The sequence below is a fragment of the Pan paniscus genome, chromosome 13 (assembly GCF_029289425.2).
Source record: "Pan paniscus chromosome 13, NHGRI_mPanPan1-v2.0_pri, whole genome shotgun sequence".
Classification (NCBI taxonomy): Eukaryota; Metazoa; Chordata; class Mammalia; order Primates; family Hominidae; genus Pan; species Pan paniscus.
Genome location: NC_073262.2, coordinates 39,210,039 through 39,236,337, shown reverse-complemented (window position 1 = coordinate 39,236,337; position 26,299 = coordinate 39,210,039). Strand labels below are relative to the sequence as shown.

Sequence of the window (26,299 nt, the reverse complement as noted above, 5' to 3'; positions counted from 1 at the left end):
ACAGAAGATTTGCCTCTGCAAGGGACAAGAGAGAGAGTTGTAAGGTCCCCAGGGAGGGTGAGAGCCACCACAAAAATGGAAGCGGGGTAGCCTTAGATAACAGTGCAGAGGATTTCATGGGCAGTAAACGAGGACAAGGAGAGTATAAGGATACAGATATGGGTAGATGGATAGATATGGCAGCAAGAGAAATTCTTTTCTGATTGCTTTGCTTTTCTCAGTGAATTAGTCAAGATATCAAGTACATTATCAGAGTAGAAGAATGTTCTAAAGTTTTGTAAATATAGAAATCCATTACAGCTATATTAAGACTAATATTCAAAGGAAAGAAGCAAGATACAGGGGAAATGTGACAAGTATGCCTAATAAAAGCTTATTATATAGAACATTTTTATCACTTCTCTATGTTCTAAGATGGTAACAGTGAGACTACAAGTAAATAATCCATAGAGATAAATTGTTACTCGAAGAAAACTGATAGTAAGTTTTCACATGGGAAAATGTTGTCTTACCAGCAATCCAAAAAATGAGAATTAAGGCAACTTGAACACAAAAAGTAGGCTAAAACATATAGTTAGCAATACTGTGCATAGAGACGTTTAAACATTACTGGTTGCTAGGCATATCAAGCCCATTTTTCTATAAATCAGTCGGGATATTTAACAAAATGCAAAATTGCTGTACTTTTAAATTCTACCTCTAAAATTTTATCACAAAGATAATCCACCCCAGAATTTAAATTGTGGCTAAACAAATTATAACAGTGCTGTTATTAACATAAGAATCCAAATAAAAAGATGCAAAAAAAAAAACGTGGAGTAACCTGGTAACCTTTGAATAGTTTAAATTTTCTTCTCCATTTATTTTTCTGCTAGGCTGATTAAGTTTAGCTTAAGTCATAGTGAGATTTACTTAGTTGTCACAGACCGTTTCTCAGATAGTGGGACCAGTGAGTTTTAAAGGTGTTTGTTCTGTGTTAATTGCTCCAGTATCTTCAATTCAGAAGAATAAATGTTTGATATTCAGGCTGCTATAGTTCACAAATGGATTTTATTGATGACTTACAGCATTTTAAGTGAATAGAGCACATGTCTATTAAGTAATATTATTAAGTTCAGGAAGCTTGCTTAACTGCCATTGACAATAAGATGTAGGGTGGTTTAAAAAGGCAGAAAACCAAATGACTTAACACACCTTGACAACTGTTCATAAATTTTCGAAGACATCGCTTCTAGTAGTCACTAAAAGCTGTAGTAGATGTATGACTTGCTTTTCAAATGAATCAATTATTGCTTGAGAAGAATACACTTGTTCCTATTCTCCCATCTAAAAAATAATTTGAAATAGCAGCCATGAAATATTTACAAAAACATAAAGAGAAAAGACACATGATGGCAGTTTATTTTCATGTGGAATTTCCCATGCTATTTTCCTAAGTCTCGACCTTTTGTGGGTGATTTCATACAACAGGATTTTGTAAATACTTTTCATGTACAGTAGTCCCCCTTATCCAGAGGGTATATGTTCCAGGATCTCCTAGTGAATGCCTGAAACCATGGAATTGAACCCTGTATGTACTATGTTTTTTCCTATACATACATGCCTCCGATAAAGTTTTAATTTATAAATTAGGCACAGTGATAGATTAATAACTAATGATAGAACAATGATAACAGTATACTGTAAGAAAAGTTACAGGAATATGGTCTCTCAAAATATTGTACATCGGCCTGGCACAGTGGCTCACGCCTGTGATCCCAACACTTTGGGACACGGAGATGGGAGAATCGCTTGAGGCCAGTAGTTTGAGAGCAGCCTTGGGCAACATAACAAGACCTCATCTCTACCAAAAAAAAAAAAAAAACCTATAAAAATTAGCCAGGTGTAGTGGTGCACACCTGTAGTCCTAGCTACTTGGGAGACTGACGTGATAGGATCACTTGCACCCCGGAGTTCAAGGTTACAGTGAGCTACAATCTTAACACTGCACTCCTGGGTCACAGAGCAAGACCCTATCTCCAAAAAATAATAATAAAGTAAATATATACACATGCATACATATAAATGTACTCATCCTTGTGGTGATGTGAGATGATGAAATGCATATGTGATGAGATGAAGTGAGGTGAGGTGAATGATTGTAGGCGTTGTGACATAATGTTTGGCTACTGTTGACTCTCCAACAGGATGTCAGGAGGAGGATCATTTGATTCAGGTGATCTAGATCATCAAGTCGTGACAGTGTTGATAGCTAAATGTCAGGAGCAAACAGTGTCCATGACTAACAGGCAGCATGGATATGCTGGGCAAAGGGATGATTCACATCTTGGGCAGAACACCATGAGATTTCTTCATGCTACTCATAATGACATGCAATTTAAAACTTATAAAGTGTTTATTTCTGGCATTTTTAATACTTTTGGACCATGGTTGACTGAGGGTAACTGAAACCAAGGAAAGCAAAACCACAGATAAGGGGCGACTACTGTGTGCACCATTTTTATTCATTCTGCCATGTTCTTATTTATCTTGTTTTTAAACAGCTCTATTGAGATATAATTTATATACTATACAATTCACTTAACATGTACATTTCAGTAGCTTTTAGTGTATTTACAAATGTGTGCAACCATCACCGTGGTCAATTTTAAAACATTTTCATCACCCTCAGAAAGAAACCCTGAGGTGGAAGCAATTCAAGTGTCTATCAACAGGTGGATAAAGAAAATGTGGTATGTACATACAGTGGCTTGAGCCAGGAGTTTGAGATTGCAGTGAGCTATGATTGCACCACTGCACTCCACCCTGGGCGACAGAGCAAGACGTTGTCTCAGGAAAAAAAAAAAAAAAAAAAGGCTGGGCGCAGTGGCTCATGCTGGTAATCCCAGCACTTTTGGAGGCCAGGGTGGTTAGATGACCTGAGGTCAGGAGTTTTGAGACCAGCCTGGCCAACATGGCAAAACCCCGTCTGTACTAAAAAATACAAAAAAATGGCCGGGTGTGGTGGCTCACACCTGTAATCCCAGCACTTTGGAAGGCCAAGGCTGGCGGATCACAAGGTCAGGAGATCGAGACCATCCTGGCTAACACAATGAAACCCCGTCTCTACTAAAAATACAAAACAATTAGCCAGGCATGGTGGCGGGCACCTGTAGTCCCAGCTACAGCAGGAAAATGGCGTGAACCCAGGAGGGCAGAGCTTGCAGTAAGCCGAGGTCATGACACTGCACTCCAGCCTGGGCGACAGAGCAAGACTCCGTCTCAAAAAAAAAAAAAAAAAAATCAGGCATGGTGATGTGTGCCTGTAATCCCAGCTACTCGGGAGGCTGAGGCAAGGGAATCACTTCAACTTGGGAGGTGGAGGTTGCAGCGAGCCAAGATCGCACCCCAGCCTAGGTGACAGAGCAGGACTCCTGACTCAAAAAAAAGAAAAACATATAAAGAGATCTCAGTCTAGGAACAGACTTAAGAGATGGCAAAAGAGAGCAGCATAGAATCAACTATACTAAAACTGAAATTATTGTTTAGCAGGTGTTTTCTATCACTTCATTGACCCACTAAAGTGCTGTCTCTAACAGATCTGCTAATACGCTGCTTGATGATGGCTGGTTCATCCTAATGCACTGGTCAGAATATGCCCCATCTCAAGATCAGTCATTCTCCAGGAGCATCAGAGACATCTTTGTGGTGAATTGTGTTTATGATACCTACCCTCCAATTTCTCAAGCCGAAGACATCTTTTCCATTAAATATATAATGTAGACTCTTTTTTAGGTTTCATGCAAATACTTGTTTAAGTACTTAAAAAGTTCAGAGCTCCTTTTTAAGGAATATATTAGCCCTTCTTGCAGGTACTTCTGCATCCTACCTATTTATTAAATGGGAAATAATCCTCTTTGGGCAAGATTTCCAGCCCAGCTTCTGAGTTTCCTAGTAAAACATGAAGTATGTTTTATATGTGATACTGGAAGGCTGGATTTCTCTATAATTAACTGCATGCTGTAAATTTATTGTAGAATACAATTATGATATTCTGCAATCCAGCACCTGCCAGTGGCCTAACTGCTTGCTTTCCTTATCATCCTGGCAGTTATATAATCCCTGGGCTCACCATTTTATCTTAGCTGCCAAGAAACACAAAGCTACATTCAATGCTCTGTGAAAGCAACAATCTTAGGGCAGGCGTCCCCACTCCCTTTTTTTAATACTTCATTTTTTAGTCAAATTCAGTTTTTTTTTAATGGCTCACATTAGGGAATAGATGAGCTATAAATTAATGCTTTTATAAATATGAGCATTTAACCAGAAAGCCCAGATAAATCAGCTATTAGCATTTAAAGGAAAACCCAAAAAATGACACATTAAAGATTTTGACATTTATTTTCATTAATTGAGCATATAGTCAAATTCTGATTGATTGAAAGTTTATATTATACTAGGTATATATACCCTCACCACAAAAAATATATATAAAATGGAAATTACTATGACTTTGAGAAAGCTTATGAGGCAGAAAGTTGGTGTTTTCTTCCAGAGACTACAAGCCTAGTTGAGCATCTGACCCGCAAATGAATTGGTTATTTATTCATTTATTTATTTATTTAGAGACAGAGTCTTGCTCTGTTGCCCAGGCTGGAGTGCAGTGGTGTGATCTCAGCTCACTGCAACCTCCGCCTCCTAGGCTCAAGCAGTTCTCCTGCCTCAGCCTCCTGAATAACTGGGATTACAGGCACCCACCACCACGCCCAGCTAATTTTTGTATTTTTAGTAGAAATGGGTTTCACCATGCTGACCAGGCTGGTCTCGAACTCTTGACCTCAAGTGATCCGCCTGCCTCAGCCTCCCAGAGTGCTGGGATTACAGGCATGAGCCGCCACACCCGGCTGAACTGAAGGTTTATATTGCAGAATATCAGCATAAACATCTTCAAATGGCCATACTCTGACATCTGCTGAAGTTTTCTGAAGCAGATTCAAATTGTTTCATTGAAATTAACTGTCTACTATAACATTTAAAAGCTAAACTTTTCAGTTTTCAAAAAGCATTTTTAAAGTATTATTTATAATTACAAAATGCATGCATGCTTTTTTTTTTTTTTTTTTGAGACAGAGTCTCACTCTTTCGCCCAGGCCAGACTGCAGTGGTGCCATCTCGGCTCACTGCAACCTCTGCCTCCCGGGTTCAAGTGATTCTTCTGCCTCAGCCTCCCAAGTAGCTGGGATTACAGTCATGCACCACCACACCCAGCTAGTTTTTGTATTTTTAGCAGAGATAGGGTTTCAGGCTAGTCTCAAACTCCTGACCTCAAGTGAGCCGTCCTCCCCGGCCTCCCCAGATGCTAGGATTACAGGCATGAGCCACCACACCCAGCCTCTTACAGAGTTTTAATGTAGCTGAAATCTTACTGTATATATTTCACTTATTGGTCATAGTAAAAATTTTTTCATCCTATTAAAAATTCATTAATATAATTTAATGATCATACTCTTACATTTTATGAATATACAATAATATATTTACCCTATTGCAGAACATTTAGGTCGTATCTTTTTACTTTATTGAACCATCTTGTAAGCAATTTTAATTACTCCCTTGGCATGAGTCCTTAGAAGGGAATTAGTAGGTTAAAGGATGTGACTGCTATTAAGGTCCATGGTACATTTTGTCAAAATCTTTGATTCACAGTCCCAATATGTACTGACTCTGCTTTACTGTTTTCACATTTCATAAATGGCAACATGTATTAATTTGGCTCTGTGATTATTAATGAAGTTGTACATTTTTATGTTTGGCTGTTTACACTTTGAATTATTTGGCCAAATCTTTCATCATAGTTTGGTAAGGCAAGTGCTAATTGCATGTTTAAGTGCTAATTGCATGTTTGTTGATGAAAGAGCTGAAGTTCAAATAACATGTTCAGACTCATATAACGAATAACAAGTAGAGTTGGAACACAGCCCTTTGCTCCCTTCTGACACCCAAACACATGGTGCTTTGCCCTAGGTCAGGTATTAAATGTCAAAGGCATTAAAATAGCAAGGTACTGTCACTTGAATTTGCAAGATCTAGTGAATATATCTTAATATCAAGCATTGATATTGCTTGATATTAAGCAGTGGTGGGCGCTTGTAGTTAGCTACTCGGGAGGCTGAGGCAGGAGGATCACTTGAGCCCAAGTGTTCAGTGCTTCAGTAACCTATGATAACACCACTGCATTCCAGCCTGAGGAATAGAGTGAGACCTTGTCTGTTTAAAATAAATAAATAAATAAAATCACACTTTGATAAAGTAAGTTTCTAACTTTAAAAATACATTATATTTGTCATTTTTTTTTATCATGGCTTCAATTCCAAAACATGGTAAGAATGAAGAAATAATTAACTGGAGAGAAGGGGAATTTCTCTGAATTACCCTATAATGTTAAAGGAATAAGATGAGCACTGTAAAAAAACTCAGAAGAAGGACCGGGCACAGTGGCTCACGCCTGCAATCCCAGCACTTTGGGAGGCCAAGGCTGGCGGATCACGAGGTCAGGAGATCGAGACCATCCTGGCTAACATGGTGAAACCCCGTCTCTACTAAAAATACAAAAAATTAGCCGGGCGTGGTGGCGGGCACCTGTAGTCCCAGCTACTCGAGAGGCTGAGGCAGGAGAATGGTATGAACCCGGGAGGCGGAGCTTGCAGTGAGCCAAGATTGCGCCGCTGCACTCCAGCCTGGGTGACAAAGGGAGACTCCATCTCGGAAAAAAAAAAAAAAAAAACTCAGAAGAAACCTGTGGGATATCCTATAATGTCTTTCATCAATCTCCAGTGATCTTGTAGAAGCATTTCACAGCAGTTTGTCTGGCTCTACCTTACGTAGAGAAGAGGCAGCTCCTAAACAGGAAAAAAATATTGGTAATAATTTTTATTGCAGTGGCCTTAATACAGTTGAAAGTGGATATTTTGATTTTTTTTTTTAGTTTACATATCCATAGTTTTTGTTTTTGTTTTTGTTTTTGTTTTTGATCATTCTTGGGTGTTTCTCGCAGAGGGGGATTTGGCAGGGTCATAGGACAGTAGTGGAGGGAAGGTCAGCAGATAAACAAGTGAACAAAGGTGGCAGGGTCATAGGACAGTAGTGGAGGGAAGGTCAGCAGATAAACAAGTGAACAAAGGTCTCTGGTTTTCCTAGGCAGAGTGTTTGTGTCCCTGGGTACTTGAGATTAGGGAGTGGTGATGACTCTTAACGAGCCTGCTGCCTTCAAGCATCTGTTTAGCAAAGCACATCTTGCACCGCCCTTAATCCATTTAACCCTGAGTGGACACAGCACATGTTTCAGAGAGCACAGGGTTGGGGGTAAGGTCATAGATCAACAGGATCCCAAGGCAGAAGAATTTTTCTTCGTATAGAACAAAATGAAAAGTCTCCCATGTCTACCTCTTTCTACACAGACACAGCAACCATCCGATTTCTCAATCTATTCCCCACCTTTCCCCCTTTTCTATTCCACAAAACCGCCATTGTCATCATGGCCCGTTCTCAATGAGCTGTTGGGTACACCTCCCAGACGGGGTGGTGGCCGGGCAGAGGGGCTCCTCACTTCCCAGTAGGGGCGGCCGGGCAGAGGCGCCCCTCACCTCCCGGACGGGGCGGCTGGCCGGGCGGGGGGCTGGCCCATTCATAGTTTTATGTCAGGACTTTTCAGGAAGTTTGGGGATAAATGGGATTATTTGAGATTGATGTTTCATTTTTCTGTTAAAGGGCAGGATATCAACTTTGAATGACTAGGCCTGGTGCTTTACTTTAAAAGTCCTTCTTTCCCTCCTGTCTTCCAAAGGAGGAGAAACTTGTGAAATTACTACAGAACTGATTCATCTCTGGTATAATATATTTGTATTTTTAAAGAGAGAGTGTAAATACTGACTTCTATGCTTTCTTTTTTCTAAAGTGTTTAAGTGATTTAAGAGGGTGTCTCATTGCCTAGTCTATGTCCCTTGAATTATCTATATGTCTCTCAGAAGATTAGTAGCGGCCTGGAACTCATTTACATAATTCTAAAACTTGATTCTTACTCATTTACCTAACGGGTAATCTAGTGCTAGAAACCCACTAGAGTGGTAAAATGAAATCGCAGTTTGTAATTTAGTAGAGTATGGGCTATATTGCTTACTTCAGTGACCGACCTGAGTATTCCCTTCCCTTGGCAGGATGGCTTGCTTTCACCCACATGTGTCAGACCTTAGCAAACAAGATCAGAGTGAGGGGCATGGCTCAGGAGAGCTGTTCACATGGGTTAGAACAAAGCCTAAAAAACCTTCCACCTCTGGGGACCTTTCTGTTTTCCTCAATTTCGGCACATTTACAGACTTAAGCTGTATTATTTCCACAGGTAGCTAATACTTATATTACACATTACAACCATAATTAACATAAATTTCAGAAAGTACTGTTTTCACTTATGATCCAAAATCACTTTCTATTAAATCCTCCCTTTATATCTCTTTCTTTTTCCCTTTTATTGAACCGCTCTGAGTTACTGCCCCTAAAAAGGCATAAAGCTTTACTAATTCTTATTAACTGTCAGCCTGAAAGACAGAATTAACTTTTTATTATGGAAATCTGTAAACATATATAAATATAAACAGAAGTATACTGAACCCATATATGCCCATCACCAATTATGTAATTACTAATCTGTTTTCATATAAATCTCTGCCTCTTCTCCCTCCAATATTAGTTTGAAATAAATCCCAGGCATCATAGTATTTCATATCCATGAGTATTTCAGCATATGTATCCCTGAAGGATTTTTTAAACCCCACATATCATATCTTAAAATATTGAGGTTAATTCATTAATTACATCAAATATCCAGTTAATATTTGTATTTCCTTCCACCCTGCAAATATTGCTTATGTTTTTACACATTTGTCTTAAGAGTTTCCCATATTCTGGATTTTACCGATTGCATCATCATACTGTCATTTAACATGTCTTCCTGTATTCTCTGTAATTCAGTAGTTTTGTATAAAGTTTAATGCAATTATACGAGACACAGGTGCAAAAAGTTATTCCAACTAAATTAAGAAATACTGTTTTTGTAAGACAGCTTTTTAAAATGACAAAGACAATAGAGTTTTAGATATAAATTATGGCTCTCAGTTACTCATGAATTCTCAGAATAGTATCATTCTGTGGTTTTTAACTATTATAAAAAAATTCTAGAAAAAACTTCAGAGATAATGTTATGACAAACCCCATATTAATTTGAGTCTGAAAGACTGCTCAGGCCAGGTGCAGTGGCTCACACCTGTAATTCCAGCATGTGGGGAAGCTGAGACAGGAGGATCACTTGAGGTCACGAGTTCAAGACCAGCCTGGCCAAAATGGCAAAACCCCATTCTACTAAAAATGCAAAAAGTAGCCGGGTGTGGTGGCAGACACCTGTAATCTCAGCTACTTGGGAGGCTGAGGCAGGAGAATTGCTTGAAGCCTGGAGGCAGAGGTTGCAGTGAACTGAGATCCTACCACTGCTCTCCAGCCTGGGTGACAGAGCAGAACTCCGTCTCAAAAAAAAAAAAAAAAAAAAAAAACTGTTAAAAAATACAGCAGTAACTTAATGGTTTCACACTAATAGCCTTTAATTTTTGTCAGTATTTTGTTAACTATGTCAGAACATGTTCTGTTGTTTCCTCTATTCTTAGTAATTAGTCTCGCTGTGTCGCACAGGCTGGAGTGCAGTGGCGCAATCTCGGCTCACTGCAAGCTCTGCCTCCTGGGTTTACACCATTCTCCTGCCTCAGCCTCCTGAATAGCTGGGACTACAGGCACCTGCCACCACACCCGGCTACTTTTTTGTATTTTTAGTACAGATGGGGTTTCACCGTATTAGCCAGGATGTTCTCGATCTCCTGACCTCGTGATCCACCCGCCTTAGCCTCCCAAAGTGCTGGGATTACAGGCGTGAGCACCGCGCCCAGCCCATTCAAGAATCTTTATAGTCATCCTCCTCTCATTATGCTGTTTTTTTTGTTTTTTCCATAGCTCTTCAGTAGGTTACCTGCAACATCCAGGATCAGAACAAGTACAGTTTCCTCGAACCACTTCACCATGCAGTTCCCAGCAGCTTCAAGGCCACCAATGTACAGGTATAAAGAAATCAGTGAAAATAAGATAATGATTGGTTCATATGAGAAATAGTTCGATTAATTTCCTTAGGCATTTCTACAAAAAGCTTCTCAATTTGTGATGTGCTGAAATACACCCACAATATTGAGGGTGCTGTACTGAATCATAGTTAACATGTGCAGTCCACTTCTTCCTTTCCTTCTACTGCTGCTATCACAGTACTATCCTGATTCTCCTTTCTCAGAAATATTGATACTCTCTAGGGTTATTTCCTATGCCTTCTGTCATTACTCTTCCAGCTGTTCCTGTTTACTCCAAATTACCTTTATGATAAGTGAGATGTTTAGGCCTACAGAGTCCATCTTAATGCCTGTTTAAACACACAATACTTGTAGTGTGATGCACTAGGGCTTCAACCTGGTTTTCTTAGTTAATAGTAAAATTTTATTCAGAAATGTAAAATTACTACTGTTATCCTAGTGTTCAGAAACACCAACTAGTTGCTAAAATATTCTGACTGTAGCATCCTAAATTCTGATTTTCAGCTGGCCCACCACCGCCACCTGGTGGGGGGATGGTGATGATGCAGCTCAGTGTACCAAACAATCCACAATCTTGTGCCCACTCACCCCCGCAGTGGAAACAAAACAAATATTACTGTGATCACCAGAGAGGACAGAAGTGTGTAGAATTTAGCAGTGTAGACAATATTGTCCAGGTAAGATGGTTTTGTTCATTATCATTTTGAAACGTTATATTTTTGTTACCTAAGATTGACTTATAAGGCTTGAATTTGAAATCCCGTCAGCCAGATTAATAAAAGAATTTGGGCCAGGCGCGGTGGCTCTCCCCTGTAATCCCAGCACTTTTTGGGAGGCTGAGGCACGGGGATCACCCAGTTTCAGACCAGCCTGACCAACATGGTGAAATCCCATCTCTACTAAAAATACAAAATCAGCTGGGTGTAGTGGCACATGCAAAAATACAAAATCAGCCGGGTATGGTGGTAGCATGCATCCCAGCTACTCAGGAGGCTGAGGCAGGAGAATCGCCTGAACCCAGGTGAGTGGAGGTTGTAGTGAGCCAAGATCGTGCCATTGCACTCCAGCCTGGGCAACAAGAGTGTAACTCTGTCTCAAAAAAAAAAGAAGGAGGAAAAAAAGAATCAGTGTTTAAATATTATTTGCTAACTTCTGCGTATTCAAAAAAGTGTTTTCTAACTTAAAAAGATAAACTAGATCTAAAATTTGGTGAAGAAAAATAAGCATTTATCCTACCTTTCCCATATGACTATATATTAATGTAACCAAATAGTTGATAAGGGAATGTTCTCTGTAGAATAATCCAGTTAATAAATGCAGAAGCAATGGTAGAATTAGAAAATTGCCAGAAAATCATCAGCAGATCTAAAAATATTAGATTAAAAAGTTTTGGTTGAGAAACTGCTCACTTAAAAAAAAAAATTTGAGGGGTATTTTAAATGGATGAATTTGAGAGACAGCCCTGAATCCACTGATCAGTTGTAACATCACTAAAAGTGGGCCAGCCAAACATTATTTACCTCTTCATGTGGTATAGAAGGAAGTACACAGCATTACTTATGATATACTCTTACCAAAATTTGAATCTATTCAAGCCTCTAACCCTAGCTACTAGTTTATGGGAAATATAAGAAGAAACAAAAACAAATTACCTGATACCTGATACCAGTGGGACATTTTACTTGACAAATTGGCCCTGTTACTTGAATAGATGGCATTTTGAAATAGGAGCTTGGTCTGTTATACATTAAAAGAGACTCAAGAGGTATAATATCAGATATAATGTATGGATCTTATTTGGATATTGAATGATCAAAAGACATTTTTTAAGGCCAGGCGCAGTGGCTCATGCCTGTAATCCCAGCACTTTGGGAAGCTAAGGCAGACCTGGAACGCAGGAGTTCGAGACCAGCCTGGGTAACATGGTGAAACCCTGTCTCTATAAAAAATACAAAAAATTATTCGGCCATGGCAGTGTGCACCTGTAGTCCCAGCCACTCAGGAGGCTGAGGCAAGATTGCTTTAGCCCAGGAGTTCAAGGCTGCAGTGAGCTATGATCATGCCACTGCGCTGCCCCCTAGCAACAGAGGGAGACCCCAACTCTTTGGAAAAAAAAAAAAAAAACCCAGGCACAGTGGCTCATGCCTATAATCCCAGCACTTTGGGAGGCCAAAGCGGGCAGATCACCTGAGGTCAGGAGTTTGAGACCAGCCTGGCCAACATGGAGAAACCCCGTCTCTACTAAAAATACAAAACTTAGCTGGACGTGGTGGCGGGCACCTGTAATCTCAGCTACTCAGGAAGCTGAGGCAGTAGAATCGCTTGAACCCGGGAGGCGGAGGTTGCAGTGATCTGAGATCGTGCCCTTGCACTCCAGCCTGGGTGACAGAGCGAGACTCTGTCTAAAATTAAAAAAAAAAAAAAAAAAAGAGTTGTCCGTTAGATATAAATGTTTGTATACTGAAATATTGACAAGTAAAATGCTGAGATTTGCTTTAAATACTTCAGGAAAAACAAAGCCAGGGCGATCACAGTTGAACCTGGATGATGGGTACATGGAATTTCATTATGCTTTTCTATCTATACTTTTATATACTTGAAATTTTATAGAATTAAAAGGTTTTATCTTTTGTTGAGAAAAGGTTACCCTCTGACACCAGGCTGGACTGCATTTGCACAGTCACAGCTTACTGCAGCCTCAACCTCCTGGGCTCATCATTTAGAGACAGGGTCTGGCTCTGTTACCTAGGCTGGAGTGCAGTGGCATGTTCTGGGCCTACTGCAGCTTCCATCTCCTGGGCTCAAACCGTCCTCCCACCTCAGCCACTTGAGTAGCTGAGACCGCATGCACACCACCATGCCCAACTAATTTTTTTTTTTTTTTTTTTTTGTAGAGATGGGGTATTGCCGTGTTGCCCAGGCTGGTCTCAAATTCCTGAGCTCAAGCGGTCCACCTGGCTCAGCCTCCCAAAGTGCTGGGATCGTAGGCTTGAGCCGCTTTACCCAGCCAGGTTTTAACTTTTTTTAAAAGATACAGGTTGGGCATGGTGGCTTACGACTGTAATCCCAGCACTTCCGGCCGGGCACGGTGGCTCACGCCTGTAATCCTAGCACTTTGGGAGGCCGAGGCAGGAGGATTACGAGATCAGGAGATCGAGACCATCCTGGTTAACATGGTGAAACCCCGTCTCTACTAAAAATACAAAAAATTAGCCGGGCGTGGTGGTGGGCGCCTGTAGTCCCAGCTACTTGGGAGGCTGAGGCAGGAGAATGGTGTGAACCTGGGAGGCGGAGCTTGCAGTGAGCCAAGATCGCCCCACTGCACTCCAGCCTGGGCAACAGAGCAAGACTCCGTCTCAAAAAAAATAAATAAAAATAAAAAAAATCCCAGCACTTTGGGAGGCCAAGGAGAAAGGATCACTTGAGTCCAGGAGTTCAAGAGCAGCCTAGACAACATAATGAGATTCCATCTCTATAAAAAAATTAAAAATTAGCCAGGTGTGGTGGTATACACCTGTAGCTCTAGTTACTTGGGAGGCTGAACCAGGAGGATTGCTTGACCCTGAGTGGTAGAGGCTGCAGTGAGCTGTGATCACACTACTGTACTCCAGCCTAGGTGACAGAGTGAGACCCTGTCTCAAAAAAAACAAAAGGAGGGGGAACAAAGGTTATTACAGATCAGCTCACAAACTACCAGTGGCCATTAAACAGATGAAAATATAAAACTGCTTTTCATCTATATAATTGGGAAAATTCAGGAAGACCAATAATCTGCTGTAGTAATAGTTTGGCAAAGATCAAGTTATAAGCTCTGGGACTCTCTTCGTGGTAGTGTAAATTGGTACAGCTCTTTGGAATGCACTTTGGAGACATTTTTCAAAATGTAGAATTTGATCCACAGATATGCTTCTGGAACTTTACCCAGTAAAAATTAAATAATAAGTGCAAAAATATGTGTACAGTATTTCTTTTTTCCCTGTTGTAATATTGAAAAACTGTGAACAGTCTTGACATTCATCAGTGGGTAACTGATTATTATTGTGCCATTTAGGAAAATGCCCTTAAGTGTGTAATACTGAAAAGAATAAGATAAACCTACTATTGAAATGGTAGTTTGTAAATAACCAGTCTCCATTAAAAGGAACTAGGGCTCCTTAGAAAAATAACTGTTGCCAGAGTTGGTGCAGGGAAAGTACCAGATGGGTGTAGGCCATCTTGGCTATGCCAGAAAGTAAGGAAGGGATGGAAGAAAAATAGGGACGTGTTGAAGAATACAGGATCAGGAGTGGAGGTTTGGGGCATAAAACAATGATAGAAATGAATGATCATCCATAGAATAAAATAAGAATTCATGAGTCCATACTGATAAAAATCAATAAATGGAAAATGAAACTGTCTTACCTTAGTGTAATATAAAGTGATAAATGTAGAATCGTGAAATTAGAAGATCACCACCAAGAAAACCATCAGGCAAGAGTCACCACTAGAGGCTACAAAACTAGTGGGTGAAATTCTGAGGAAAAGCAGAATTTTTTTTTAAAGTATCTCCCTACAAGATACTTAAAACTACAAAGGAAAAAAAATGTAATTTACAGTGGAGAAACCTGATAGGCACCATGTTAACAAAGCAGTCGAAGTAAATATCACCAATACTGTGATGAGAGATAGACGTCAGGTTCCTTCTGATGTGATCCATTGAGAAGGACACATTACTTCTCTGGTGTTCCTTTCCCAAATATATAACATGAACTTTTTAATGAGGATACAGCAGACAAACCCAAATTGAGGGACAGTCTACAAAATAACTGATCTTCCAAAACAAATCTTCAGAAATGTCAAAGTCATGAAAGAAAGAAGAGACTGTGCTGTTCTGCTTCAGATTAAAGAAGATTAAAGAGCCATGACAACAAAATGCAGCCCTTGATTCTAGTCTGGATTCTGGACTTGAAGGGAAACATTTTTCTTATCTTTTGCTATAAGGGACATTAGTGGGACACTTGGCAAAATTTAAATTAACTGTAGATTAGATAATACTATTGTATTGTTAATTTTCTGGCTTTTATTCTACTTTGATTATATTATAAAAGTCCTTGTTGTTAGGAAATAGACACTAATTATTTTGGGTTAAAGGAATATCATGTGAAATTCACTTTCAAACAGTTCCAAAAAACACAGTGATATATATGTATATATATGGGTGTACACACACACACACACACACACGCACAGAGAAAGCAGTGTAATAAAAGTTAAGATCATTTGGGAAATCTGGGAATTCTTTTACAATCTTAGGAACTATTCTCTAATGAAATTATTTAAATATGAAATGTTACAGTATTTAATATGAAAAAAGAGTGAGTTCACTGTATGTATTCTCTCATGCAAAAGTATCGGCAATATTATTGCCAAGGTACAAAAGCAAGTTTCGAAAGTAGGATGTATAGTCTGTTCCCATTTTTGTGAAAAATGGATGTATGAATGCATGTGCATAGAAACAATCTGTTGGCCAGGTGCGATGGCTCACGCCTGTAATTCCAGCACTTTGGGAGGCTGAGGCAGGCGGATCACAAGGTCAGGAGATCGAGAACATCCTGGCTAACACAGGGAAACCTCATCTCTACTAAAAATACAAAAAATTAGCTGGGCATGGTGGCGGGCGCCTGTAGTCCCAGCTACAGGCTGGGACTGAGGCAGGAGGCTCAGGAGGCTGAGGCGGGAGAATGGCATGAACCTGGGAGGCAGAGCTTGCAGTGAGCTGTGATTGCGCCACTGCACTCCAGCCTGGGCAACAGAGTGAGACTCCGTCTCAAAAAAAAAGAAAAAAAAGAAACCATCTGTTACCAGTGTTTATTTTGGGGAGTTGCAGATCACATGCTTCTATAATGTTTGAATTATTTTCTAACAAGTACATATATGTAATCAGGAAGAATAAAAAATAAGCCTGCCCAAAATGCTGACCCATTTTCTTGACGTATTGTAATTGCAGCACAGCCCTCAACTCAGTAGCCCCATTATTTCACCAGCTCAGTCGCCAGCACCAGCTCAGCTGTCCACCCTGAAAACTGTACGTCCCTCTGGACCACCACTTTCCATCATGCCCCAATTTTCTAGACCTTTTGTCCCCGGGCAAGGTAAGTGCACATGAAACTAGTCACAACTTCAGAGAATTTAAGACATCCATTCCCAGTCACTTGGTAATTTATCTTGGTAATATTGCCTTTCTATTTTCCATACAGCTGCATCTTCACGTACACTCAGGCATGTCTATTTGTGACCATATACCCTCCTAACCTTAATGTATCATTGCTAATTAATAATTATTAATTCAGTAATTACTTATGTTTAGTAATTACATGATCACATTAAAACCACTTTAACTTATTCTTAGAATCCATTCCTCTATAGTAATAATACACAGTTTTCTACATTTTTTCGGTATTTTAATTTCTACTTAGAGTAATATATATCAAAAGTTTATCCAGGCCGGGCGCAGTGGCTTACGCCTGCAATCCCAGCACTTTGGGAGGCCAATGCGGAAGGATCACTTGAGGCCACTCAAGACCCTGTCTAGAGAAACTACAAAAATCAGCCAGAAGTGGTGGCACATGACTGTAGTCACAGCTACTCAGGAGGCTGAAGCGGGAGGATCACTTCAGCCCAGGAATTTAAGACTACAGTGAGCTCTGATTATGCCACTGCATTCCAGCATGGACAGCAGAGCAAGACTCTTGACTCAAAAATAAAACAGAAAAAAGAGATTATCCAAAAATTTATTCAGCAATCATTTATTAAGGAAATGGCTATGCCCTTGGTGTATAAAGATGAATAAGGAGAAGTCCTCACCCTCACTAACCCTTAGTCTACTTGGGGGAACAGATATGCAAGCAGATGATTATAAACTAATATGGAAACCATTTTATTTCCTAGAATTTATCCTAAGGATAATGCACACAAAGATTTATATACAGAAGAGTTTATCCTATAGCAAAAAAAATTTACAAACAACCTAACTGTACATCAATGAGGAATACTTAAATTATGGTATATTCATACAAGGAATATTATGTAGCTATCTAAAGAATCACTAAAAGGGGGCAATATTCAGGCTAGGTGCGGTGGCTCACACCTGTAATCCCAGCACTTTGGGAGGCCGAGGCAGGTGGATCACAAGGTTAGGAGTTCAAGACCAGCCTGGCCAAGACAGTGAAACCCTGTCTCTACTAAAACTACAAAAACGAGCTGGGCGTGGTGGCAGGCACCTATAATCCCAGCTACTCGGGAGGCTGAAGCAGGAGAATCACTTGAACCTGGGCGGCAGAGGCTGCAGTGAGCCAAGATCGTGCCACTGCACTCCAGCCTGGGCGACAGAGAGAGGCTCCGTCTAAAAACAAAAAACAAACAAAAAAACAAACAAACAAAGACGGGGAGCAGTATTCACAATATGGTAAGTGATTTTGAAAAACAAGTTACACAGACATTTTGAAGTAGTATGCAGATGTCTAATAAGCCCTTGAATAGATATTTAACATCAGTCATTATAGAAATGAATATCAAGCCAGAATACCACTTCACACCCATTAGAATGGCTATAATCAAAAAGACGGACAACACCAAATGTTAGTAAAGAATGTTCTCACTTGCCAGGCATGGTGGCTTACGCCTGTAATCTCAGCACTTCGGGAGGCTGAGGTGGGTAGATCACTTGAGGTCAGGAGTTCGAGACCAACCTGGCCAACATAGTGAAACCCCATCTCTACTAAAAATACAAAAATTAGCCGGGCACAGTGGCACATGCCTATAATCACAGCTACTTGGGAGGCTAAGGCAGGAGAATTGCTTGAACCCGGGAGGCAGAGGTTGCAGTGAGCCAAGATCGCACCACTGCACTCCAGCCTGGGCGACAAGATTGACACTGCATCTCAGAAAAAAAAAAGAAGAATGTTCTCCCTTGAAAGTGGGAGCTAAACATTGGTGAACACGAAGAAGGGAACAATAGACATTTGGGCCTACTTGAGGGGAAAGGGTGAGGATTGAAAAATACCTATTGGGTACTATGCTTATTACCTGGGTGATAAAATAATAAGTACACCAAACCCCCACAACATGCAAAATCCACATGTGAGTATTTAAAAAATAATATTGGTAAAGATACAGAGCTACTAAAATTCTCACACATTGGCGGTAAGAGTGTACAGTGATGAAACCGCTTTAGGAAAAGGTATGGCAGTTTCCTAAGACTTTAATCATTTACCACATAACCCAGCAATTCCACTCTTGGGGGAAAGAGAATTGAAAACATGTTCACATAGTCTTGTGTACGAACATCTATAGCAACCTTATTTTATAATAGCTCAAACTGGACATGACCAACATGTCCATCAACAGGAGACTGGATACCCAAACAAGTTGTGCTATATCCTTAAAAGGGTACTACGCAACAATAAAAGTGAACAAAGCAAGCTACTGACACACAACAACATGATGACTCTCCGGGTCACGATGTTAACCAAAAATAAGACAAAAAGAGAATATATTCTATATGATTCTAATTATATGAAATCCAGCTGCAGACAAACTAATCTGTTATGTTAAAAATCAGATAGTAGTAGAGATGGGGTGTGGAACTTACTGGGAAGGGACTGGAGGGAACTCTTCCAGGGATGGAAATGTTCTTTAAGGGGGTGGAGGAACAGGGTATGGTTACACGGACTTTTACAGTTGTTAGAATTCATCAGATTCAACACTTGTGGTGGGGAGGGGGGAGGGGGGAGGGATAGCATTGGGAGATATACCTAATGCTAGATGACGAGTTAGTGGGTGCAGTGCACCAGCATGACACATGTATACATATGTAACTAACCTGCACAATGTGCACATGTACCCTAAAACTTAAAGTATAATAAAAAAAAAATTAAAAAAAAAGAATGTTTATTTTATTGATTGTATTGTATGTTAATTATATCTCAATTTCCTTAAAAACTTACACACACACATATGCATGAGTCAGCCCACACATGTAGAAGAAGACTGAAAAGATAGACACCAAAATGTTAGAAGTGATGGAATTACCAGAGTGGGTTTTGTTGATGTTGGTTTGTTTGTTGTTGTTTGTTTTGAGACACTGTCTTATTCCATCGCCCAGGCTGCAGTGCAGTGGTGCACTTGTGGCTCACTACAGCCTTAACCTCCCCGGGCTCAGATGATCCTCCCACCTCAACCTCCTGAGTAACTGGGCTTACAGGCACACCACCACACCTGGCTAATTTTTGTATTTTCGGTAGAGACAGGGTTTCACCATGTTGCCCAGGCTAGTCTCGAACTCCTTGGCTCAAGCAGTCTCCCCACCTTGGCCTCCCAAAGTGCTGCGATTACAAATGTCAGCCACTACACCCAGCACCAGGGTGGTTTTTATTTTCTCCTTCGTAATTCTGTATCTCCAAATTTTCTACAAAACAAATTCCTTATTAAATTTAGAAAAAAGGTTAGGCGCAGTGGCTCATACCTGTAATCCCAGCCCTTTGGGAGGCTGAGGTGGGTGGATCAGGAGGTCACGAGTTTGAGACCAGCCTGAAACATGGTGAAACCCCGTCTCCATTAAAAATACAAAAAAAAATTAGCCGGGCATGGTGGCGCACGCCTGTAATCCCAGCTACTCAGGAGGCTGAGGCAGGAGAATCGCTTGAACCCGGGAGGCAAAGGTTGCAGTGAGCCAAGATTGTGCCACTGCACTCCAGCCTGGGCGACAGAGCAAGACTCCATCGCTAAATTAATTAATTAATTAATTAATTTAGAAATTGCATATTTTTAAAAAATAAATTGAAACAGTATGCGTCATACAGTCTGGTATGAATGCCGCAGGAGGAACACCTAGCCCAGCCTATTAGGAGGGGTCTTTGTACTGCTGACTATAATCTTATCTCCATATTTGAAAAAAATTAGCTGGACATGGTGGTGGGCACCTGTAATCCCAGCTACTTAGGAAGCTGAGGCAGGAGAATCGCTTGAACCTGGGAGGCAGAGGTTGCAGTGAGCAGAGATGGTGCCACTGCACTCCAGCCTGTGTGACAGAGCAAGACTCTGTCTCAAAAATTAAAAAAAAAAAAAGGAGTTATCCATTAGATATAAATGTTTGTATACTGAAATATTTACAAGTAAAATGCTGAGATTTGTTTTAAATACTTCAGGAAAAACAAAGCAGGGGTGATCACAGTTGAACCTGGATGATAGGTACATTATGCTTTTCTATCTATACTTTTATATACTTGAAATTTTGTAGAATTAAAAGGTTTTATCTTTTGTTGAAAAATCTTAGGTGTCTTTATCTAGGGGATTCCAGAATTTTTAAGCAATGTTCTCTGTATTCTATTAATGCTAAGTTTTTGAGCCTCATTAAATTTTTAAAATTTCATTATTGTAGCACTTAACTCTGACTTCTTTACAACTATTTTCTTTTCTTTTTTTTTTTTTGTTTTTTTTTGGTTTTTTTTGTTTGTTTGTTTTGAGACGGAGTCTCGCCCTGTTGCCCAGGCTGGAGTGCAATGGCATGATCTTGGCTCACTGCAACCTTCACCTCCAGAGTTCAAGCTATTCTCCTGCCTCAGCCTCCCAAGTAGCTGGGATTACAGGCATGTGCCATACGCCTGGCTAATTTTTTGTGTTTTTAGGAGAGACGGGGTTTCACCATGTTGGCCAGGCTGATCTCGAACTCTGACCTCATGATCCGCCCGTCTCAGCCTCCCAAAGTACTGGAATTACAGGCGTGAGCCACCACGCCCGGCCTTCACAACTATTTTTTATACACCTTCACACTTGACTTTGCATCTCTGATCTCAGTGCTAAACCCCCATGTCATATCTGCCCTTCCATCTATAGGTTGGGAAAGAGTGAGTATGTCATGCATATGTCCTGCCAGGGAGCTGCCCAGGCATCTTCACTGTGTTCACCCGGAAGGAGCCTTGTGGAATGGCAAGAAGTCCACACCTTGCTGCTTTCTGTTATGAAGCTCTCAGGAGAAGGGGTGTACAATTTCCTGAGGATGCTTTCCTAGCACCTACTGATAACCCTCCTCCAAACACAAAATGTACTAAATTTGAGAACTTAAAATAAATGAAAATGTAACACAAAAACCTTATTATCCAAGACAAAGTTTTTGCAGTCAGCATTTATTAAGCCTTTGCCGTGTGATGACTTCAGGCTTTCCTGAGTGATAGAAAGCAATTGGAAGATCTCCATCCTCATTAACCCACATTTACTGATTTAGGAAGGGAATACTTACGAATAATGACACTTAAGAACTACACAACTTTTTCTGAACCGGTTCAAATTATAAATGCAAATTTCACTTAAAGATTAAGAAGAGCAGACTTAAGACCTAGGATGTACAACTACCCATTGGTTAAAACTATTAAAGTGTGTTTGAGTATATGTAAATGTGTACATGCATATATTATATGCATAAATTTTTAGCAATTAATAGTGAATTGGGGAGATAAAAACTTAATGTTTATCCAGAGTTTCTTCCTTCCTCTGAAAGGTAAGATTTTAATCATAATAGAGTGATATGGATTTCAGCACCTCAAATGATTGGCATGTGTGTTGTAGTTATTTTGGTGTATTTCATACGGGATGTTAGGATTTAGTGTCATAGTTTTCTTAGATTCTTCCTCTTCCATATCTTCAAAGTATCCAGAGAAGTTTCTCTCCATCCTGTCTCTATTCATGTAGTTCCTACCATGCACCCTCCTTCCTAACCACTGTTATTAGTCCTTAATCTTTTCAGAATTTTGCCTGGGCTCTTAAAAGGATATGTGGAAATTTTTAATTCTTGTTTAAAATGTCATTTAGCCAAGCATGGTGGCTTGTACCTGTAATCCCAGCAACTCATGAGGTGGAAGGATTGCTGGAGGCCAGGAGTTTGAGACCAGCCTGGTCAACATAGTGAGACTCTATCTCTACTAAAATAAAATTAGCCAGGCATGGTAGTTTGTGCTTGTAGTCCCAGCTACTTGTGAGGCTGAGGCAGGAAGATCACTTGAACCCAGGAGTTCAAGGCTGCAGTGAGCTATGATTGCACCACTGCACTCCAGCCTGGGTTGTCGACAGAGCAGTACCCTGTCTCCAAAAGAAAAATGTCAGTTATCTATACTTTTTTTATGCCACCATACTTGTTTCCCCTGTTCATCTTATTTTGAACAATTAGAAAACTCTGGCAAGTACTTTTTGTTTTATTTTATTTTTTATTTTTTTGAGACAGTCTCTCACTCCGTCACCCAGTCTGGAATATAGTGGCGCCATCTCAGCTCACTGCAACCTCTACCTCCCAAGTTCAAGCACTTCTCATGCCTCAGCCTCCTGAGTAGCTAGAATTACAGGCGCCCACCACCAGGCCTGGCTAATTTTTATATTTTTATTAGAGATGGGGTTTCACCATGTTGGCCAGGCTGGTCTCGAACTCCTGGCCTTAAGTAATCCGCCTGCCTCAGCCTCCCAAATTGCTAGGATTACAGGCATGAACCACCGTGCCCGGCCTCTGGCAATAAAATAAAATATTTTATTGACTTTCAGGAGATTCCAGGTATCCATTACTTGGCCAGCCACTGCAGTACAATCCTCCTGCTGTTCTGCACGGACACATTCCAAACCAACAGGTAGGAAAGACAACTAACCTCCTAGGCTTTGTTGCAGAACATCATAGCTCCCTCAGAGTGTAAGGGGCAACCCTGAGCCCACCTGTTGGCACTGCCCAAGAAGAGCTCTGTGCCTCAGCCAGTTGGTTTACACAGATTATCACTGGCTCCATCAGGAGCAGAGCAAAGGAGAAGATGGTGTGCTGCTTGGCAGAGCAGTAATTCTCTAGTGCCACCCAAAGACAAGGCAGTGGCTAGGGATTGGGGCACTCTTGCTAATGAAGGACTGTCAGCAAGTGATTGGTCATAATGAAGGACAGGAATGCCACTGCCACAGGCAGAATCCAGAGGCCTGGGACTGATTTTCTTCTGCCAGAGTGCAAAACCCAAACTAAAGGTGTTTTGGTGTTAATTTGTTAAACATCCAAAGTGTGTTTTTCAGCATTATTAACGTTGTTTCTCAACTATTTGTGGGTTTTCAGGGTCAGCCTGGCAGCAGGCATGGAAACCGAGGAAGGAGACAAGCTAAAAAAGCTGCATCCACAGACCTTGGAGCAGGAGAAACAGGTATGTCTCTGAGGGGCAACTAGATGTGGGTCTGCAAACTGGTGACAGTCTTTAAAAATACACCACAGCACAGAAACGGGTTTTCCTCTTCCTAGAATCCTGCAAAAAGTCATAACTTTTGCCATCTCTGATTTAGGGTTCTTGGATATGTTCCTATGACCCTGTGTCATTTGAGATGTGAGAGTATATATGGTAAGATGCAGGTAGGTTTAGGAGGGACAGAGGGGCCACAGGGAAATGTGTGAGAGGAACAAGTAGAGTGAAACTCTTAGCCTCTTAGTTCTTTGAGAAAGGGTTTGTCCTTACATCCATGTGGGAGAGAGTCTGAGTGAACAAATATGTTGCCTGTCTGTGGTAAAGTACCTTCAAGTTTATATTTTAACTTTCTACTCAGCAGCCTTGTGGTGTGGTTAGGGCAAGTGCTTTTATTTTATTTTACAATGGAAATGTGAAGTTCAGAAAAATGTTTGAGATCACCTAATTTAGAGAAGCCACTGTACAATGCTTCTTTTTATTTGTGCAACTACCAGTAAAGACTATGACATCAGTAGCTTAATTTTATTTTATTTATTTATTTATTTATTTTTGAGATGGAGTTTCATTCTTGTTGCCCATGCTGGAGTGCAGTGGTGTAGTCTCAGCTCACTGCAACCTCCACCTCCCAGGTTCAAGCAGTTCTCCTGCCTCAGCCTCCCAAGTAGCTGGGATTACAGTCGCCCACCAGCACGCCCAGCTAATTTTTTGTATTTTTAGTAGAGACGGGGTTTCACCATGTTGGTCAGGCTGGTCTCGAACTCCAGACCTCAGGTGATCCACCCACCTTGGCCTCCCAAAGTACTAGGATTACAGGTGCGCCCGGCTCAGTAGCTTTAACACTATTAGCCCTCTATTCCTTGCCTATGGGGTAAGTAGGAATGATTTAAAAGATGGATGTCCCTGGCCAGATGCAGTGCCTCATGCCTGTAATCCTCTCACTTTGGGAGGCTGAGGCAGGTGGATTGCCTGAACTCAGGAGTTCGAGACCAGCCTGGCCAATATGGTGAAACTCCATCCGTCTCTACTGAAAACACAAAAAATTAGCTGGGCATGGTGGCGGGCGCTTGTAATCCCAGCTACTTGGGAAGCTGAGGCAGGAGAATCGCTTGAACCTGGGAGGTGGAGGTTGCAGTGAGCCGAGATCACACCGCTGCACTCCAGCCTGGGAGACAGAGTCAGACTCCATCTCCAAAAAAAAAAAAAAAAAAAAAAAGATGGCCCTAACAGTTTTAATTTTGTGTATTCAAATGGTCATTTCCCATGTCATATTTGGGTCTGCAGTGCTTTTTTACCCAACTTTTTTGGTAACAGGAATGTATTGATTCTGTACCTTTTCTATTCTAGTTGTTGGGAAGGTCTTGGAAATTACTGAACTACCAGATGGAATAACTCGCATGGAAGCTGAAAAGCTTTTTGGGGAACTCTTTAAAATTGGCGCCAAGATCCGGTGGCTCCGGGACCCCCAGTCCCAACCACGTCGTCACCCCCTCTGCTGTGGCAGTGGGGACAACACTGCCAACCCTGAACGCTCTAAACCCAGTGACTTGGCCTCCACCTACACCGTCTTAGCCACATTCCCCTCCATTTCAGCTGCACAGAATGCACTGAAGAAACAAATTAACTCAGTTAACAAGTTTAAGCTGAGAACAAGCAAGAAGCACTATGACTTTCACATTTTGGAAAGGGCAAGTTCTCAGTAACAGCCACCTTTGGACCCTTCGCCTTTATGGTTCCCCTGCCCTCTCCCATCTTTGATTGGCTTGGTATTTGGAGCTTCTGTTAACATTATAGAGACTCCTAGGATGTGTGTTCATGGCGTTATAGCTTTTGAAGAAAGGCCAGTGATCCAGCAAAGGGGGAAAAAATATGCATTTCACCCCACATGACTAGGAATCCACATCAGAATGATACAGAGTTAGCAGGTTTTTCTAAGGAAATGCCATTCAAATGCCTCCTAACTTTTATAGTTATTTTGTTTTATATTTCTAAATTCTTGTATCAGATCCAAAGCTCTATTGTACAGCAAATTATTCTTCAAAATGATTATAACCAGTTGCACCCTGTATTTCTTTTTGCAGCCAGCACAATGTGACCCAACTTAAAATTTGGGGAAAAAAGAATGCAGGAGTGAAATAACCAAGTCAAAACCATGTACTATCTCCTTGGGGGTTAGGGATGCTAAGAAGAGCCCACAAATAGAGGATTACTCTTCCCCTGAATCTCTAAACTCAGAAACAATTGCCAAAAAATACATAACTCTTCCTTGTAGGGCCCTTTCCTTATTCATTTAGGTAGTGTGAACATTAAGTATAAAATAAATTATGTTCTTAATGCCTCTTAAACCACTTACATTCAAAGGGGAACAGAAATCATTCTAAGCAGGAAAATACTTCCACTTTTTTTTTTTCAAGTATCTCTCTAATAACTAAATGCCACTTATTTGCATTCTCCTTGTGGATTTTTTGTCACCTAAGGAAATGCATTTGATGAGTGCTGGAAACTTCTTAAGTGCTTTACAGTTTGTTTTCATTGTTTGCAGCGGATCACTGGACATCAAAGATTCATTGCACTTATGAACAAGGAACCTTCTTTTCAATTTCTGTGTAATTTGCAAGGCTGTACAATGTGTGCTGATGCAAGCCTTTTTCAGTTCAAGAGAATAAATGTTTACAAATATAGGCTCACTTTGTCTTTTTTTTAATTAAAAACACCTTTTAAATGAGTCAGTTTTGAAGACAATAACCTTTTTGGAAGATTTAAGTCAATTTCAGACTTACAGAAGATGAAAAACAGTAAACCACCTCATTTTACAAATGTCCTAAACATCCCTTTCTCTGTGGCAGTGATTCCTGGTGGACATGATTCGTGTTACTGTGTTGTCTATCATAAAGTTATTACCAACTGTAGAAATTTGGA

General features: G+C 40.6%; 1 protein-coding gene across 50 annotated transcripts in view; it reads left to right on the top strand.

Annotated features, from left to right (window-relative positions):
• Positions 1–26,061, top strand: part of R3HDM1 (R3H domain containing 1) — a 190,251-nt gene extending 164,190 nt beyond the window's left edge. For 40 of the 50 annotated variants that reach the window (XM_055108515.1, XM_055108508.1, XM_063595166.1 and 37 more), the window contains 6 exons: positions 10,030–10,133; positions 10,659–10,831; positions 16,141–16,285; positions 22,719–22,801; positions 23,263–23,347; positions 24,728–26,061. In XM_055108515.1, the coding sequence (XP_054964490.1) occupies positions 10,030–10,133; positions 10,659–10,831; positions 16,141–16,285; positions 22,719–22,801; positions 23,263–23,347; positions 24,728–25,083 (946 nt within the window). In that variant the 3' untranslated portion in view covers positions 25,084–26,061. The other 10 variants (XM_055108540.1, XM_055108526.2, XM_063595168.1 and 7 more) reach the window with 4 other exon arrangements.
• The last annotated feature ends 238 nt before the right edge of the window (positions 26,062–26,299 follow it).